The 18,778-nt window shown below is 55.0% G+C and overlaps 1 protein-coding gene across 4 annotated transcripts in view; it reads left to right on the plus strand.

Moving 5' to 3' along the window:
• The window catches only part of LOC116952888 (uncharacterized), a 33,548-nt gene extending 18,667 nt beyond the window's left edge, over positions 1 to 14,881 (plus strand). For 2 of the 4 annotated variants that reach the window (XM_032972558.2, XM_076074575.1), the window contains exons 11-20: positions 1,656 to 1,752; positions 2,291 to 2,692; positions 4,694 to 5,435; positions 6,449 to 6,615; positions 8,092 to 8,364; positions 9,293 to 9,396; positions 9,555 to 9,783; positions 10,051 to 10,102; positions 10,757 to 12,146; positions 13,348 to 14,881. In XM_032972558.2, the coding sequence (XP_032828449.2) occupies positions 1,656 to 1,752; positions 2,291 to 2,692; positions 4,694 to 5,435; positions 6,449 to 6,615; positions 8,092 to 8,364; positions 9,293 to 9,396; positions 9,555 to 9,783; positions 10,051 to 10,102; positions 10,757 to 12,146; positions 13,348 to 13,431 (3,540 nt within the window). In that variant the 3' untranslated portion in view covers positions 13,432 to 14,881. The remainder of the gene's footprint in view (positions 1 to 1,655; positions 1,753 to 2,290; positions 2,693 to 4,693; positions 5,436 to 6,448; positions 6,616 to 8,091; positions 8,365 to 9,292; positions 9,397 to 9,554; positions 9,784 to 10,050; positions 10,103 to 10,756; positions 12,147 to 13,347) is intronic. The other 2 variants (XM_032972559.2, XM_032972560.2) reach the window with 2 other exon arrangements.
• The last annotated feature ends 3,897 nt before the right edge of the window (positions 14,882 to 18,778 follow it).

Below are 18,778 nucleotides of genomic sequence, written 5' to 3' on the forward strand. Positions count from 1 at the left end.
TATTTATTACATCAACTCAACATAACGTAACCTACACGCCCATATAACCACGCTACGACAGAACTAGACACGGTCCTGCTATCCCGGTCCGGACCACGAGCTGGGTCCCGGACCACGTGGCTAGAGGCTTCTTCAACCCGACGTGGATCTTCATTCGCCAAAAATCAAGAACCCCGAGGCCCACACGGTGCCCCCGTTATATCGGCCTGGGCTGGGGCTGGCTCCGCCTCTTGCCCCGCCCACCTTCTAGATCTCTCGAGCTCCTTCCCGAAGGCTCCCGAGAGCTCCTCTATACCACGTGACCGCCCAGCGGCCCCCGTCCACCGGTGGCCCCCCACCAATATCATCCGGTCACGTGTCGGCAGGTCAACCAGCGTATCATGCCCCAACGTAACTCTGGCTGGCTGACACTCTCTCTCGCTCCCTCACTGGGAGCCCGCACCGCACACTGTACGTGGTGCCTCTGCGCTAACCAGTGCTCGCTCAAGCCCCGCTAGGGCTGGTACTACGCCCAGTAACCGGGTTGCACATAATGACAACATTATCCGCCGTGGCCTCGCAAGGCCGGCGCCACACAGTAACATTCACAGTCACTACACATGCTCCAAACCGTGGACCACCGTGTAACTTCACAGTTCCGCAAACATACATTTGAAGGCGGTGTGTCTGCATTTCGCCAACTCTCAAAGAAATTGAGTGGCTAAATCACTTGGAACCGAATCTCTTAATAGACGCTCTACGCTCTTCAATCGACCATATGAAATGGTCAAACCGGCACGTGTGGAGGGGAACCGCAACTGATGCCTTGCTTCCATGACCACTTGGAGCTGCGTCCTGCCAGTCCAGGAACAGCCTAGGAGCAGAGGCCCCACGCTCAATCTGCAGTGAGCCTCCCGCTCTCTCCACATTTCCTATCCTCCCGCTGCCATTTGGTGCCAGAGGTGGAAGTTGGGAAGCTATGGTCGTGAAGGCAAGGCCTGCACGCGTGTGTGTGCATGCGCGTGGGGAGCACTGGCTTAGCCGTTAGCATGCTGCGCTACGAACCCGGCGACCCAAGGTTGATTCCCGCTTACGGCCAACACTAGTGATTATCTAAACAGGTCCTGGGCCTCCCTTAGGTACCTGTTGAGGTGTGTAAACATCACCACTGGAGAGATGAAAGGCGGCTGCGCGTGGTGCTGGCCACCAACCCTCTCGTGTGGCGTTCCGGCCTTGGTAGGTGCACGCTTACAGCACTTTCCCCAACAGTTTGTTAGGGCTCTACGAGGGATCTTTGTCTTTATTTTACGCCCAACAATGAGCAGAGCACTGGGCGGCTAGACCACAGCGAGTTGTCACCATGGGCAACACAGGTGGGTGCATCTGCCAGTCAGATCTTCTACTGGACATCTGTGAAAAAGAGCTTTATAGCTCATTGGATTCTTCCAGTATAAATACATATTCTGATGATGATGCAGTCATCTCAGGCAGTCAACCCATGGCACCTAGGTCTGCCCCTTGACCTCCTGCCAGCACTTCACGCGACAACTTCAAAGCGCACCTCGCCTGGCACAAGCGCTGTGCTGGGGTCAACGCCACTTAGTGGCGAAAGGCGGCTGCCGCTATTGTTGTTGTTTCACGCCCATGCTCCGTGCCCCCGCCCCCCTCGTGTGCAGGGCGAGTGTAACATGAGCCAGGAGTCGATCCGAGACATCGTGACGCTCACGCAGTCCGACCCCGCCTTCCACTCTCTCTTCCAGCTCTTCGACTTGGGTGGGTGGGGGGCCACCTGGCCATGGGGATTTTGTGTTCAAACGCAGTTGCTGAGCACAGGCCCAGAGGCCAGCAACAAACAGCACTATCAGTCGCCTCTTTTTCCCAAGTTGTTGCACCTTTTCTCAATTAAAGAAGCACGTTCACTCTCTATCACGTATTTGATGACTTGCTATTCAAGTAGAAAAAAACCTGCAATTTTACTTTGATAATGAACAAATCATGTCAGCACGGGTAGTCTGTGCAGATGTGAAACCGAAAAAATGAGGTGCGCGATATTGGCACAAACCTTGGGTTTAACTCCTGGCCTTGAACCCGTCATTACCAGCGACGAAAACTGCGTTTGTATCCGGGGAAGGTGATCTCCTGCTCGAATGAGCATGGAGGCGGTTCTCTCGTGCCCTTTACAGTCCTGAGCCACAGTGGCAGAAATTCCCTTGGCAGGCGCAAGCATCTCCATCGAGGACAACCACTGTTGACTTCCCAACGAGGGTGCGTGGTTCACCGCAGTCGGGTCGCTGTGCGGTTGGTTGCGCAGGAACGCCGGGCGGCTCGTCGGGAGGTGAAGACGAAAGCAACGAGGAGATGGATGAGGCCGAAGAGGGGGCGGCCGACGGGGAGGTAGGGGAGGAGGAGATATTGGGTGGCGCTGACCCCCGGCGGCCGGACGACGAAGGCCACGGCGACGACGACGACGACGACGACGACGACGCAAACCCTGACCAGGGTCGACAACGTGAGGAGGTGACGGAGATGGGCGAGGAGGTGACGGAGATGGGCGAGGAGGAGACAGAACGACACGCCGGGGACGGAGGGGAGGTTGGGAAGAGTGGGGAGGGAGGGGATGGAGGGGAGGGAGACGACGTGAGGGAGCAGGGCCAGTGCACGCACGACTACCAGGACGTGGGCGGCGAGGTGTGCCTCGGGGACGAGTCGCACGGTGAGTCCTCGCCCATGCAGGCGGCGCCGCACGGCAGTCTCCACCGGTGCTGGGGGCAGGCTGCTGCTGCGGCACTGCCGTGTATTTATGTACGTATGTTGAACTACTTTCGCACCGTACGTAGCCATCCGTGCTAACTGGAGGTGCAAACAAGGGATAGATTCTGATTTACACCGTAGTGGCATTATGAACCTTTGTGGGTCCAACTGACCTCTCAAAGGATGCTGAAGGGGGTGAAAAATGTATTTCCTGCTGGTAGTGGTACAAGGCAGCAGTGGAAAGGGACGGTGGTTACCTGACCGATTCTTGTAAATCCTCTTTCCTTAGTCCACCGTTGGATGAGGGCTTTCCTTCCCGTGCGGGTTGTGGGAGTTAATTGAGGATACTTGACCACGCTTGAACAGTGCGGTGAAGGTTGGGAGCATGGACGTGGCAGCGTAGAATAAAAATATTTATCTGGAGAAATTAGATAAGCCTATGAAGCACTTTTTCACAGATATCCAGAAGGAACAAGGGGTCATAAAGTTACAACAACAATACAAAAATCGATGGGAGTGCAAAGTATAGGTAAGGTAGGCAAATCGCTAAATATAAATACGTAAAAATAGATGAAGTTTAAGTTAAACTTGCATAAGTACACAAATTCCCAGGCTTGGGCAAGGCAGCAAAACAACAGAAAGAACAGTCCCAAGATACACATTACAACCAACTATTGCCCTCTGATGTCCACCATATAGCTCACAAATATGTACCCCCAACGAAGCCTTGTGCCCAAGGCACCCTCTATTAATGGGGTTCGGTGTTCCTAGTTGAGGCTCATAGAGCCAGACTATATGCCCCTCGGGATTATATTCGTGCTTGACGCCACCGCCTTCACTTGCGTCGCTGTGTTTTAGCTTGCTTTCACGCGCTCTACAGCGAGGGAGAAATACATTTTGAGAATTTGCAGAAGAAGTGAGATTTTATTTATGAAGGGCGGGCGGGGGAGGCGCAAGGTGAGTGCGGGGATAAGGTCACGAGCATCGACGGGCACGCTCCGAGTAGGAGGGGTTTCTTTTAGTGTGTTTAGTTTGGTGTCTCCCTCCCGCACCTTTGATTAGCATATTCGGCTACGTACTATGCGAAAGAAGTTCAACATACATACGTTTCTGGTCATGTCTGGCTAATGCTGAGCTCTGTCAACATGCAATGGGTTTTTTTTTTATCAGATTGACAATGCATCTGTCCATATCAGTGTGGAAACTACCCTTGGGGCCTAAGAGAAGTGGGGCTGACTCGAGAACAGAACACTTTCTTAAGGTATTTCAATATAGTGACCAGGAAAACCTTATTGAGTACGTGGAAGAATCACGAAATTCGCCCTCCGTAAGCAATGGCTGAATTAATTCGACCCAATCCTAGCGCTGGAGCATCTGAGCTCTAAGCTCGGAGACCAGGAAGAAGAATGCAGCACGATACCCGCGATGCCCCCTGGAAATACCGCCCGGAACGTCAACTTCACATGCATACACTAGACGCATAGTGAGAGGGAGTTTCAGGCAACTAGGGTATCACTGGAGGAGCTGTCACCCAATTGTACATACTACTACGAATAATAATTCCTTATCTGTTTACTTACTGGACATCTGTGAAAATTAGTTTCATAGCTAATTGGATTCCTCCAGTCCGATTCTGGCATTGTATGCTTTTATCTGTGGGAGGAAACTGAAAACCTGTCGGAAACCCATTCAGAATAGGAGTGCAGACACACCATAAAAATGAATCGAACTCAGGTCCTTTCTGCTGTGAGGCACAAGTGTTAACAATGCACAACCGCATCGCCTTATGCTACTTCATCTGGGCTACTAGAAATAAAAAAATGTTTTTGAAGATAAAATGAAAATATGTTGACGTACAACACTACAAAATAAAACGTTGAGACGGTGTGACATTTGACAATGTCACAAAATGCCATTGAGTAATCGCGCTTTGTGGTTGTAACGTTTGTTTGGTTGCCCACAGACAAGTCGTGCGGTGTCCCGATGCCTCCCGCCCACCTCGCCCATGAAACCCTCGCCACGGCCATTCGCACGCAAGTGCGGGATAAACCGGTCGACGGCAGGGCGGCAAAATCCAAGCGGGCAAAGCCGCCCACCAGAGTTGCGCTCCCCGGCAAGCGGCTGGGCAGGCCCCGATCCTCCACGAAATCGAGTGTAAAAAATTCCCCCAAAATCTCCCCCAAAAAGCACGGGGCCGGCAAAGACGCCACAGGAAGTCAGGGCGCCGTAGTCGATCCGGCCGTGGGGGTTAAAGCGGCGGCGCCCGTCGGGCAAGGAGACGGTGCCAACGTCGAGTCGGTCATGGGGGGCAGCGGAGGTGCGGCGGATGGCGCCCCCGACGGCGCCACGGGGACACCGGCGAAGAAGAAGCACCCACGCAAAAGTGCGAAGGGGAAGAAATTGGCGGGCGCCGAAGCGACCGCGGCAGCCGCCCCCGCCTCCGCCGTGACTCCCGCGGGGCCCTCCCAGCCGGGGGCTTCTGAGGGAACGCCGGCGTCCGTGGAGGCTGCTCGCCGCCCGGCGGCACCGGCGGCTGCGCCGGACTCGGCGGGCAGGGAGGTGGCGGGCGGCGCGTGGGCCAGCGATGTGGAGCTCCGGAGCGCCGTGTCGTCCATCACGGGCGAGAGTGCGGCGACCTCGGATGCGGGTGGTGGGTACCCCTACCCCGGCAGTCCAGGGAGGCCCCTCACCCCCCAGCAGTGCAGGTGAGGTCCCTCGCAAGGGCACGGCGAGGAAGTAGACAGTTAAATAAGATAACCAACCCGCACTGACCAGTGTGGTGAAGTATGGTCAAATTACCTCCCTGTGCCCAATCTCGTTTTTTTTTTCTTTCTCCCTCCTTGCTCCCTACCACTGGCATCAACTTCCCCTGTACATTAAATAGCACTGCCCATAGACAACACTGCCCATAGACAACACTGCCCATAGACTAACACTGCCCATAGACTCAACACTGCCCATAGATTTCGATTTAAAGCTTTCGTGACTGCAGGGATTCATCTTCTTGGTTCTTTTGGTAAAGTCACGTAGAAGGGAAATAATGAAATAAAACATAATAAAATAAAATTCTCACATTTTATTTGATTATTTCCCTTCTACTTGACTTTACCAAAAGAACCAAGAAGACTGCCCATAGACTCAACATTGCCCATAGACTCAACATTGCCCATAGACTCAACATTGCCCATAGACTCAACATTGCCCATAGACTCAACATTGCCCCTGTACGTTAAAGAGTCCTGCTCCTTAACCTCATTCTGTCCCTCTCTTAAAGCCTCGCCTCCTCTTTATCGCCTATTCTCTTCCTTTTTCCTCCCCTCACCCCTCCATTCCTTCCCGTCCCTCTCCTATCTTTTCGTGACCCCACGGTGCTCTCTGTTATGGACACTAATTTCTCACCCCTTGCACGTCCCTGCCATCTAAATCGCTAGATTTTTGGTACCGCTTTTAAACTCTGTTCTAGAGCACCTTGAGCTAAGGTGCTCTATACATATCAAACTCGATAGCATGTTCCACATAGCATGGGGAGGCCTTCAGCCAGCAGTGGATGGACAAAAGGGCTGCTGCCTTTCATCGCGGAGGTGTACATATTTGTGAATATATCTGTGGCTGCACTGAAGAGTCTACGTATGTACGTTGAACTTTTTACGAACTATACAACGCCAACCATGCTAATTGATGAACCTCACCCGCCGCCGCGTGCCGCTCCCCGGCGTAGGCTGGAGCGACACGTGGTCACGGCGTCACCGTTGGGGGCGCCAGCGATCAGGGCAGCGCTGCCTCCCGCCGACAGACGCTGCCCCCAGCAACCACGGGGTGGCGAGCGTCAGCGGCACCCATCCACTCCAGAGCAGTTGCACGTGCTGGCCGCCGCGCCACCGCCTGGTGAGTTCGCACAGATGCAGAGGTCAGCCAGCGAGAACGCACAGCCAGCGAGTACGCACAGCCAGCGAGTGGGCACAGCCAGGGAGTACGCACAGCCAGCGAGTGGGCACAGCCAGCGAGTACGCACAGCCAGGGAGTACGCACAGCCAGCGAGTGGGCACAGCCAGGGAGTACGCACAGCCAGCAAGTGGGTACAGCCAGGGAGTACGCACAGCCAGCGAGTACGCACAGCCAGGGAGTACGCACAGCCAGCAAGTGGGCACAGCCAGGGAGTACGCACAGCCAGCGAGTACACACAGCCAGGGAGTACGCACAGGCAGCGAGTGGGCACAGCCAGGGAGTACGCACAGCCAGCAAGTGGGCACAGCCAGCGAGTACGCACAGCCAGGGAGTACGCACAGCCAGCGAGTGGGCACAGCCAGGGAGTACGCACAGCCAGCAAGTGGGCACAGCCAGGGAGTACGCACAGCCAGCAAGTGGGCACAGGCAGTGAGTACGAGCAGGCAGCGAGCGGGTGCAGGCAGCGAATGCAACTCACAGGCACAGAGTTCGTGGAGGCCTTAAAGTAATTTCAATGGTACAGTATATTTTTCAAGTAGTGGTACCCCAAACTTTCGCAGCTCTTATAAATTCCCTTTTCACACCATCAATAGGTAAACTCCCCCCCCCCCCCCCCGCGCCAAACGGCAAGTCCACCGGCACGTACACCACCTCTTTTCTAAAATCGGCCAATCATATGCTAATTTTTATGCTAATTTCTTTGTCAGGATACCTTGTTTGCTCGCACACAGTTTAAAGGTCTGCGGTCTGAGCGTGGTTGTGTTTCGCTAAATTCTCCTGTTTGATTTGTACTAGGTGCCTCGGTGAATGTATATGCTCTGACTTTAACATAGATATTTCTGTGACCAGTTACAAGCTAATCACTCAGCTATTTCAATGCTAAATTCTACGCTAATTCCTTTGTCAAGGGGTGCCTCTGCGGATGTGTATACTTTAACTTAGCTATTTCAATGAGCCATTTCAATGCTAAATTATATGCTAATTCCTTTGTCAAGGCGCTTTGTTTTCTTCTCACACAGCTTAAAGGCCGCGGTCTGAGCTTGGCTGTGTTCGCTCCAGCGCTGTCCTCCAGACAGTCTCGTCCCTTCACCTGATGAAGGCCGCTTGTGTTGTGGCCGAAACGTCGTGATTTTTGTTATTTTATTTTTTACCTACGTGACTTTACCCAATAGAACCAAAGAGTATGAGGCCTTAAAGGTTTTTGGAGAATTCGTAGAGGGGGGCGAGTGGTGGTGCAGTGGTTCGCGCGCCGTGCTATGAATCCATCCACCCGAGTTTGGATCACAGCCGTGGCTGCTAACATCGGTGGCGAGTGATGTCTTAACCGGTCCAGGTCACACTCCCCTTTACCGACCCGAACTGCCCAGCGTGGTCTACATGTCTCTACGTCGCATGTCTCTGTGTCTACCTGTCCAGTAGTCTCTACCCCGTTAGCCACCACTGCGGTCTGCGGAGTCACCATCTCCAGGAACGCTGACGCGTCACTCTGCGCCATCGCGACGGACGGATTCTGGGGGACCCTGGTGCCGAGCACACCGCCGCATCCCCCGCCACTCGCCATGGGCAACATCGCCGTTCCCGCGGCAACGGTCACCGTGTCGACCGCCACCCATTTCCTAACGACATCGCCGCCGAAGAACTTCACCATGCGCGGGACGGTGATACCGCCAGGGATCATCACGTCGCCGGGTAGGTGGCACGTTGGCACCGGCCGGGCCGCTACTGGCCGTAATGAAGACAATGCCGTCACCTCCGGCCTCCTAGGTTTTTGAGCCCTTCTGTCTTGAAGCCTTTCCTCTTGCCCGCAGGTGGTTTGTAACGGTGGTGTGAGAGGCTCAGGGATCCTTGCTGAGATGTTGGCTTCAATGCCTGGGTCTGGGTGTTGTTCTCTCTATAGGGATGCATAGATGTTAATTACCTCGCCTGGTATACAGGAAAGTTGTAGTTTCGATTCCGACCCTGATGTTTGTATATTTGGAGTTTGCATGTCTCTCTCCCCGTGGTCGCGTGAATTTTTCTCCGAGGCCTCTGTTTTTTTCACTCCAAATTTAGAGGAGATGTGCGTTTCGACTATTTGGCTGCTTTGTTGAGCTATCATTTGTGGCCAGGTCGCTTCTGAAAAAGAGCTCAGTGGGCCTTACCTAGTAAAATAAATAAATAGTTTAGTTATGGTTTCATTGCTTTGCCCGATACTCAGATAGAACTGCTGAGACAGTCCAAAACCCCGGGGCTGAGTGTCTCTTGGAGTATTCATAATGACACCGAGAGACACCGAGCTCATGGGAATCGGTGGACAGGAATTCCTGCACCGGAGGAGGGACGTTGCCCATTGAGCAGTGTGTCTGTCCAGTCACGTTTGCTGTGTCTCTGCCCACGTGTCTAGATGCGGGTTGCGTGTCCGTGCCTCTGCCCACGTGTCTCGATGTGGGTTGCGTGTCCGTGCCTCTGCCCGCGTGTCTCGATGTGGGTTGCGTGTCCGTGCCTCTGCCCGCGTGTCTCGATGTGGGTTGCGTGTCCGTGCCTCTGCCCGCGTGTCTCGATGTGGGTTGCGTGTCCGTGCCTCTGCCCGCGTGTCTCGATGTGGGTTGCGTGTCCGTGCCTCTGCCCGCGTGTCTAGATACGGGCCCTGCGTTCTTGGTGCGCCCCGTGCTGCAGGGCGTGGTGGGGGTGCTCTCCATGCTGGGTTCTCCTCCGCGGACTTTGTCGCTGCTGCCTCACCAGGTGAGGCGGCGACAGCGCGTGGCAGCGCCCTGGCCCTCGAGCCGATAAAACTCCACCATAGTAGCCCGCCATTTTGAGAACGCGTTGCCGTCTCTCCTCACCGCCCCACCCGCCCCCCTGCCCCCGCCGGTTGAACCGCCCTCCGTGTGAATTCGCAGATCGTGCAGCTGTCGCCGCCTCGACAGCCCGTGGCTGCTGCTGCTGCTGCTGCTGCCGGCGCTGCGCACACGAGGAAGTCCCGCTTCGCCGCGTCAACCCCGTCCAAACCCATCGCCATCTCGCCCGGCGTGAGCCACGTGCTGCTCTCCCCGGCCCCCAGCACCTCCACCGCCACCACCACCATCACGGTCATCTCCTCGCCCACCTCGCAGCCCCTCATCGTGTCAGGTAAAAAAAAGGCCACCCTCCAGCCACTCCTCAGAAAGAAGTAGTAGTAGCAGTAAATCGGCAACGTTCGTTCTACGAAAGTTGCATCGGGTTTGTGGGGGGGGAGGGGAGGCCGTACCACGCTGCATTAGTTTTACTCGCCTGATGATTTGACCGCAAATATATTATTTTATTCCGAATGGAGGCGAGAGCAGTTTTAGTCGTTAGCGCCGCACGGCACCGCAGGTGAAATGACGTGAGCCACCCGGCCGGTCTCTTTGTCACCAGCAGGCTCCTCGCTGGTGTCGGGGATGAGTCGCATCTGCAACCTGGCCGACCGGTGAGCCCACGTGGGGTTGTGTGAACCCTGTTGCTCGTGGCCGGAGAGAGCGGCCAGCCGTGTGTGTGTGTGTGTGTCCGGGGATTTACATGCAACGAGTTTGGAGGGAGGTTTGTCGAGAAAGCAGACTCTGGGGTGTGAGGCAAAGTCGTCGCTGATATGAGAGATGAGCGGCTAGTTCCTTGCGTTGTGTCTTTTGAGGCGCCTCAGTAATTCACGGTTGTGAATAATAATCGACGAAGACGTTCTGTTGCCCGTATCGCAACGTGTACTACGCAGTAGAGGCGATGTTGTGCTGTTGGCCGTATCGCAAGGTATCGTCCTGTTTGGGTCAGTACCCTGCCACGGTATCGCTGAGCGTTGCCCAACTGTGCCCTGCGTGTCAGTGTTGCACAAGAGATTGTGACGGTTGTTTTTGTGCACCGCACGATGATCCCAGCCACCTGCGTTCAGTTGCTGGCTGTGGTCAACATCATTGGCAAGTACTTGGGCCCAAGTACTTGGGCCAAGTCGGTCAAAAATTTGTATCTGATGCAGTCTTTAAACGTCAACGTGGGGGGTGACCAGGTATAGTGCTTGCACCACCAACCCCTCGTGCGCCTTGCTGGCGCTGATAGGCGCTCGCCAACCGCTCCGTCCGTCCCGTGCGTGCAGGCTCGAGCGCTGCAAGGAGAAGGATTCCCTCGTGCCGGTCGAGGTTTTGGCGTCGGCGCACAAACTCCCCGAGCCGCGTGACGCCAAAAGGGAGGGCGGGAGCAGCGTGAGCCCCGCGGACGCCGCCCCGGCGCCACCCGCCCCTCACCGGCGCGTTCTCACCTTCGACGGTGTTTCCCTCGCGCGGGCGCCGGGCGGCTCCCGGAGAACGGCGGACGACGCTGGGCCCGCCGCCGCCTCCTCGCGACGCTCGCCCAAGTCTCCTGCACGGCCGGCCAGGAAGGCGGCGACGGGCGACGCCAAGCACGCGCCCGGCAAGAGGGGGAAGGGGGAGAGGGCCGCGGGGGCGGTTGCCGCGTCCGCTCCAGAGAGGAGGACGGCGGCGGCCAAACGCGACGCCGGCAGGAGCCCCGCCAAGGGAGGCTCCGCCGCCAGGGCCAGGCCCGATGGCAAGGCCGACAGGAGCAAGTCCAAGAGTCCCCCGGACTCGGCGGCCGGCAGGAAAGCGGGCAGAGCGGGGGGCAAGGGCAGCCCTCGCGCGGAGCCCGGCCGCAAGGGGGACGCCGCCGCCGCCGCCGCCGCACCGGCTCAGCGCAGCCGCAAGGGGCAGCGGCGCGACAAGGAGTTCCCGCGGCTCGTCATGCCTGTCATCAAGAGACCCGTACCGCTGTCTGACGCGAGCGCGGGGGCCGAGGCCCCGGCGGCGCTGGCGGCGGCGGTGGCGTCGAGAGCGGCGACGCGGAGGGCGGGCCGTGGGGTCGGGAAGGAGGCGACCGCAGCGGCAGCTGCCGCGTCCACGAAGGCGAACGCTGCGAAGGCGAACGTGGCGGCGCCGGCGACGCCGGCGGCGTTGTGCCCGCTCTCGCCGGACCCGTGCGCCCGCAGCCCCGCCAGCGAGGCCGGCAGCGAGAGCAGCGTCAGCATGGCCGCCCAGACGCTCGTCTTCCTCTCCCAGGCGGCCACGTCGCGTGGCGCCTCCGCCACTCCGCCTCGCCGGCCGCCCGAGGGTTCCCCGGCGGAGCGCGACGCCGGCGGCTCTGCCGCGGTGACGATGCCGCCGCCGGCGCACAGGCAGGCGGCGCAGAAGCAGCAGCGGCCCAAAACGGACAGCACGCCCGTGTCCCCGCGGAGGTCGGCGCGCCACCTCCTCGCCGAGTCGCCGGGGTCCCGCCCGGGGACGTCGCCGGGGAAGGTTGGGGGGGAAGAGGCGCAGGCCAGGGCGCCGGCGGGCGAGACGAGGAGGGGCACGAAGAGGAAGGCGAGGGGGGATGAGGGGGGGGCGGCGGCAGAGGAGGCAGCGGCGGCGGCAGCAGCGGGCAAAGCCGCCCAGGACTCGAACGCGTTCAAGAGCCCCTCGCCCGTGAGGAGGCGCGGGGGCAGCGCCAAGAACGTGAGTGGGAGGGGTGAGCGGGAGGAGTGAGTGGGGTGAGCAGGAGGGACGTGTGGAGGCGGTGGCGCAGCAATTAGCCCACTGCACGATGAACCCAGTGAACCGAGTTCTATTCCTCGCCAGCGCGAATGCCTGAACCAGTCCTGGGCCCTTCCCTAGGTTGAATCTGGCGTACATGAGTACCTGGTGCGGTGTGTAAACAAGAATACTGGGGAGACAAATGCAGCCGGGCGTAGTGTTGGGCACACCGCCCCCTCTTGCGCTGCGTTGGCCTTTTATCGGTCCTCGCTAACATGGGGGCCCTTTTGTGCATGCAAGGGGCTGGTGGATGATGAGGATTTTGCGCAGGGGATCTGCGGTTGCAAGGAGTGCAGCCAGTGAGTTTATGAACCCATGTGTGTGAGAACCGTCTTGTGTCATCCCACTCTGTGTGCGATGCACAGTGTTTCTCTGGGCGCTCTTTAACATTGGCGTTGGCCCGAACATCCTGTCATAGGACCCTCCATAAAGAGTGTTGAGACTCTTAATGGGGCTTTCTTGGGTCTGGATCTCCTCGCAGGGCGACAAAACTAATTTATTTAAAATCTGCTTTTTGTGTTTCGTTGTCCTTCCCGCTCACCTCCGATTAGCACGGTTGACTACGTGCGGTGCGAAAGAAGTTCAACATGCATGCGTTTCGTTGTCAGTATAAATATTTATTTATCTCGATTGGCTCTACAAACAGAAGGCTCGCTGTAATAATCTTGTTCTGAAAAGGTAAAAACGCGACACATCAGCCCATAACACCGTTGCCTCCATATACAATATATAATTAATAATGGTGACATTTCCAGCAAAGTACTTTATTCAGATCAAACTCGGGTCCTTGCCAGAAACTTCGCCCATTAATGTTTTTTTCCGTTGTCTGTCGCGGTGTTATTGGCGAGTATGTCGAGTGGTTTGTGGTGCTCGTGCGCCACTGCCCCACGCAGCTTCACCGATTAATCTGTTTTGAGAGCAGAGGTGCGAGTTTCACAGTCCTCCGCGAAAAGCACTGCATCGCAAGGCGTGCGTCCCACCACACCCAGCGCCACACCTCCATTATTTATTTAAACCCTCGCGCGGCCCCTGCGTCCCCCGTAGCCGGAAATCCCCGCGGTTCTTACGCGTTCGTTATCGCTTAACCTTGGCGACTTGTTCACCACTTGCTGTCTCCCTCCAGAAACGGAAGAAACAGAGGCTCGACTACTTCCCTCCTGGCGTCGACGTTGAGCAGTTCCTCGCCAAGCTGCACTACGTGGAGTAGCCCTTGCCCTCTAAGACACTTCCACGTCAGTTTATTAAATTTTTGGTGGCACAAGCGTTGGCGGCGCTGCAGATTTTCCGCGCCACCCCCAAGGGTCTCCGTGGAGAGGTTGGACTGCGACGTGCCTGCATCGCGACGTGCCTGCATCGCGACGTGCCTGCATCGCGACGTGCCTGCATCGCGACGAAGTGCCTCCCGAGTCCTCGCTGTCTATCCCTGACTGTGGTGAAAGTGATTTGTGATAATTTTTTTATTTATCGTTGTTACTGACAAAGTTTCAGTTGGAACAGCGTCCCTAGGGTCCGCCAATGATTGGCGCGTGGATGCTAGAAGAAAAGCCCCGTTCGATTTTTGTGTTGAGGTTGCGTCTTTTTTAAACGCAGCTGGGTTGTTGCCCCGTTTTCTACACGTAACGGCCCTCTCTCACTAGACTGCTTGGATGTGGGTCTTCCTGTGCAGTGTTAAATAACAATGGCTGTGAACTAACCCCAATGCAGCCTCCCATGCAGCAGCCAGTTGTGTTTGTGTGAGGGGACTGCAGGGAAATAAGTCGCTCCGAGTGCACCTACCAAAGTGGATCTGCTTAACGACTCGTTAAGACTCTGAGTTGACGTCGTCATTGTAAACGGTCACGAGGAGGCTGTGGAGAACCCTTTTTGGTTCTGGGCTTGCCCACCGGTCTGCCGGTGTACCAGCCACCCCGTGCCACTTTAGATATCGCGCGTAGGAGCTGGGACAATAACTCGGACCGTCGCTCTTTTTTCACAACTTGTTAATATCACGTTTCGAGTGGTCGGTCGAGAACCGATGATGTCGTTCGGGCGTTTGATTTGCAGTTTAAAAGGTTGAGAGTACGAATCCCAGCTTGGGGTCAATTTAGCCCATCATCGGGCATCATCATCATGATCACTACCCCTCCAGGATTGATTAAATGTATTGTGCAGTAGCTCTATGTGGAGATTGTGCCCCCCAGCATGGGAACGTGGAATTTAGACATTTGGCCGAGTTAAGCTGCTGCAGAGGGTGAGAGTGTTATTGCTCGTTTTGGGTAGAGAGTTTACAGCACGGAGAAAGGTTAAGCCTTTCACATGTAAAATATTCAATGTTGACTGAGCATTCCAACAGTAAACAAAAGTCAATATAATCCATATATTATGTTTTAAATACCGAATTTACAACGGAAGCCCTTTGAAGGGAATTCAAATGAACTCAACTAGTGCCGCTATCTTGACCAAAACCTCCCAAAACATCGTAAACCCAACCAAATAAAAGGTGGATTTACATTTTTTTCTCACGGTTTGAGAAGTGCTACATTTTATCCTCATTCTATGTGCATGGTTCGGTCAAATAGGTTGCACCAACTCTTATTTATTTGACTTTGCTTGAACAGGGGTTAATATATAGCGTTAATGTACATAGAACATGTGAATAAAGTGTACGGAAAGTGTTACAGATGAGGGTGTGTGGTTCGTGGGAGGTTACACGGTTCGGTGTCGAGCACTTGGTGACCCCTCCATGTCTCCACGTCTGCCCTGGCTCCACGACCACGGTGTGCCGATGGTCGCTTGGGGAAGTTTTTGCCGAGATTCGATGTCTTGTTTGGGTCATGACCAAAACGTTTCCTGCTGCCAACGGTTCACGTTTGTGTCGCACCCTGCTGGATTTCGCTGTGGGGAGAGTGCCCAACTCCCCCATAAACTGTTTGTTCACATCCCATTCGGGGGCGATTCAGTCCACCATCCCTCGAGTCGAGAACACGAGTACCACATTGTGCGAAGTCGACAGTGGTTCATCGTGTTTGACGAGCCCTTGCCATAGGAAATATGGAATTTCCACCGCTGGCACAGGACCACCAAGAGAGGCGAGTGCCATCATGAAGGTCATCGTTAGAAGCTGCCCATGTATATGGCAACCGTGGCACGTTTGTGCTTTGCCCCGTGGCTCAACAAGCCGCCTGAGAGTTAAGCGATTGTTATGTCCGTGGCTTAAGTTGGCCAATCGGTGGAAATTTGACCTTCCTTCCCTGCACTGGTCAGTGCCGTGTCCCCTCTTGCAGCAAATCAAGTGAGTGCCTCCAGCCAGTATAGTTCGACAGGTTTCAAGGTTTTATTTCAAATGTAATATCACCCCCCCCACCCGAGGGGATATCAACATTGTACAAACATGATTTGAAGCTTTCGTGACTGCAGGAATCCATACTCTTTGGTTCTTTCGATAAAGTCACGTAGGTATAAAATAAAACATTTTATTTTTATAAAATAAAAAAATATTTTATACCTACGTGACTTTACCGAAAGAACCAAAGAGTATTGTACAAACAGATTGAAAGATAAAATCTGGTAAAAAAAATACACAACGATGAGTTGCATTTGCGGGGAAAGCAATGAGGGAGTGGAATCTCCGGAGCGCGGCCGGCAAGGCGCTCCAGGTTCTCGAAGCGGCGCTTGAAGCCCCCACCGCCACCCAGTGTCGGGCTACAAAATCCACAGCTCGGTGAGTCGGCCCTTCTCTGACGATCGTGGCACATAGGGCCCAAGTCGCACAAGGGACCAAACGGTCCCACACGAATGTAGGTCCAGGACCGTGCAGCTGCTTTATAGGCCAAAATAGCCAGCTTATTTTACCAGGTAAGGCCCACTGAGCTAGAGAGCTCTTTTTCAGTAGCGAACTGGCTACAAATGATAGCTCAACGAGAAGTGGCTTATGTGGAAAATTATTGCAGCCAAATACTCTTAAATGCATTTTGATTCTCAATGTGTTAGAGAAAAACTGGAGTACCCGGAATAAAATCCACACGACCACGAGGAGAGACATGCAAATTCCAAAAAGATAGGCATTTCGGGTCGGAATTGAACGCACGACCTGCAAACATTGGGGACCACTATCTCCAATGACTCCTTTAGGAGCCAGGAAGGGGAAATGATCTGAATTGCAGGTGGTCCCAATTTATCCCGGAAGCAAGTTATACGAGTGCTGGGGAGAAATTGGGGCGACCATCCAAAACAAGAGAACTCTGGGAAGTGACCAGTGGGACTGCGGGGTAGATCGCACTCCGGGTGAGAAATATTATTAGTGGAATACTCTACATTGCTCCTCAGAATGTATAATTCTGGTGGTGGAGCAATCGGGATGGAGCAGACTGTCAACCATCCTGAAGGGCTGAGCAGGGTGGTTCCTTGCCAAGTCGATCTTCCTGGCAACAAAATGTTTTTCCCAGGAAGCCCGCTTTCATATACTCCCATTTGTCAGACTACCCGGACTACCCAGTTGGCATCATGGTGAAATCTACGCCAACAATGTTCTTCCGTGGTTCCTGCTTCTGCAAGCGGAGCTTAACGGAATACCAAGGGGCACTTGCCAATAATCGATTAAGTGCAGCATCACTACACGGGAATGAGGATAAATGAGTCCTTCCGGGTATTTCGAACAAAGGAAATGCCATTAGCCTCTTGGACTGGATCTAATGAAGTTTTAATCCACCATTTGAGGGCTATGAGTGCCTCGAAGGACACCCTGAATCACCCTGTGATGAGTTCATGGTGGGGGGCGGGGGGAAACTAAGATTGTCAAGTTTATGGCTGTGATCATGAGTTGCACCACAAACAGATGGGGTTCAGCCCATGGACCTGATAGACCGGTGGAAAGTTCATCCATGGGATCGTCAACCCAAAATAAGTGGGAAGATCACCTCGGATATTTAAAATTGCTCCTCTACCCAGCGGTAAATCGGCTCAGCCGCGGTATAGGCGGTCGGGCTGCGGTGGAAGCGGCCGGATTAGCAGTCGAGGCAGCCGGGGCCGCTGTGCAGGCAGCTGAAGCCATCAGGGTGGCCAAGCCGCGATAGAAGTATGCCGAGTCACTTGCATAGGCGGCCAGAGCAGCGATGAGGCAGCCGGAGCCACCTTTGAGGTGACTCGAGCCAAGGCCGTGAAGTGTTGAGTCGGCCTCGTCTGCAACACCTGCAAATGAGGCCCTTCCCCGTGTGACTGACCTTTCACCATCACAGCAGGTGCGATGTACAGCAGGCCTCTCTCACCATCACAGCAGGTGCGATGTACAGCAGGCCTCACCATCAGAGTTAGCAGGTGCGATGTACAGCAGGCCTCTCACCATCACAGCAGGTGTGATGTACAGCAGGCCTCTCACCATCACAGCAGGCCTCTCATCATCACAGCAGGTGCGATGTACAGCAGGCCTCTCACCATGACAGCAGGTGCGATGTACAGCAGGCCTCTGTCATCATCAGTCAGCAGGTGCAATGTAGAGCAGGCCTCTCATCATCACAGGTGTGATGTACAGCAGACCTCTCTCACCATCAGTCAGCAGGTTTGATGTACAGCAGACCTCTCTCACCATCAGTCAGCAGGTGTGATGTACAGCAGGCCTCTCTCACCATCAGTCAGCAGGTGTGATGCACAGCAGACCTCTCACCATCAGTCAGGTGTGATGTACAGCAGGCCTCTATCATCATCAGTCAGCAGGTGTGATGTACAGCAGGCCTCTCTCACAATCAGCAGGTGTGATGTACAGCAGGCCTCTCTCACCATCAGTCAGCAGGTGTGATGCACAGCAGACCTCTCTCACCATCAGTCAGCAGGTGTGATGTACAGCAGACCTCTCTCACCATCAGTCAGCAGGTGTGATGCACAGACCTCTCACCATCAGTCAGCAGGTGTGATGTACAGCAGGCCTCTCTCAACATCAGTCAGCAGGTGTGATGTACAGCAGGCCTCTCTCACCATCAGTCAGCAGGTGTGATGTACAGCAGGCCTCTCTCACCATCAGTCAGCAGGTGTGATGTACAGCAGACCTCTCTCAACATCAGTCAGCAGGTGTGATGTACAGCAGACCTCTCACCATCAGTCAGGTGTGATGTACAGCAGGCCTCTCTCACCATCAGTCAGCAGGTGTGATGTACAGCAGGCCTCTCTCACAATCAGCAGGTGTGATGTACAGCAGGCCTCTCTCACCATCAGTCAGCGGGTGTGATGCACAGCAGACCTCTCTCACCATCAGTCAGCAGGTGTGATGTACAGCAGACCTCTCTCACCATCAGTCAGCAGGTGTGATGCACAGACCTCTCACCATCAGTCAGCAGGTGTGATGTACAGCAGGCCTCTCTCAACATCAGTCAGCAGGTGTGATGTACAGCAGGCCTCTCTCACCATCAGTCAGCAGGTGTGATGTACAGCAGGCCTCTCTCACCATCAGTCAGCAGGTGTGATGTACAGCAGACCTCTCTCAACATCAGTCAGCAGGTGTGATGTACAGCAGGCCTCTCTCACCATCACAGCCAGGTGTGATGTACAGCAGGCCTCTCTCACCATCAGTCAGCAGGTGTGATGTA

The sequence above is a fragment of the Petromyzon marinus genome, chromosome 49 (genome assembly GCF_048934315.1).
Source record: "Petromyzon marinus isolate PM22_M1 ecotype Great Lakes invasive population chromosome 49, UKy_Petmar_22M1.pri1.0, whole genome shotgun sequence".
In the NCBI taxonomy this organism is placed as follows: domain Eukaryota; kingdom Metazoa; phylum Chordata; class Hyperoartia; order Petromyzontiformes; family Petromyzontidae; genus Petromyzon; species Petromyzon marinus.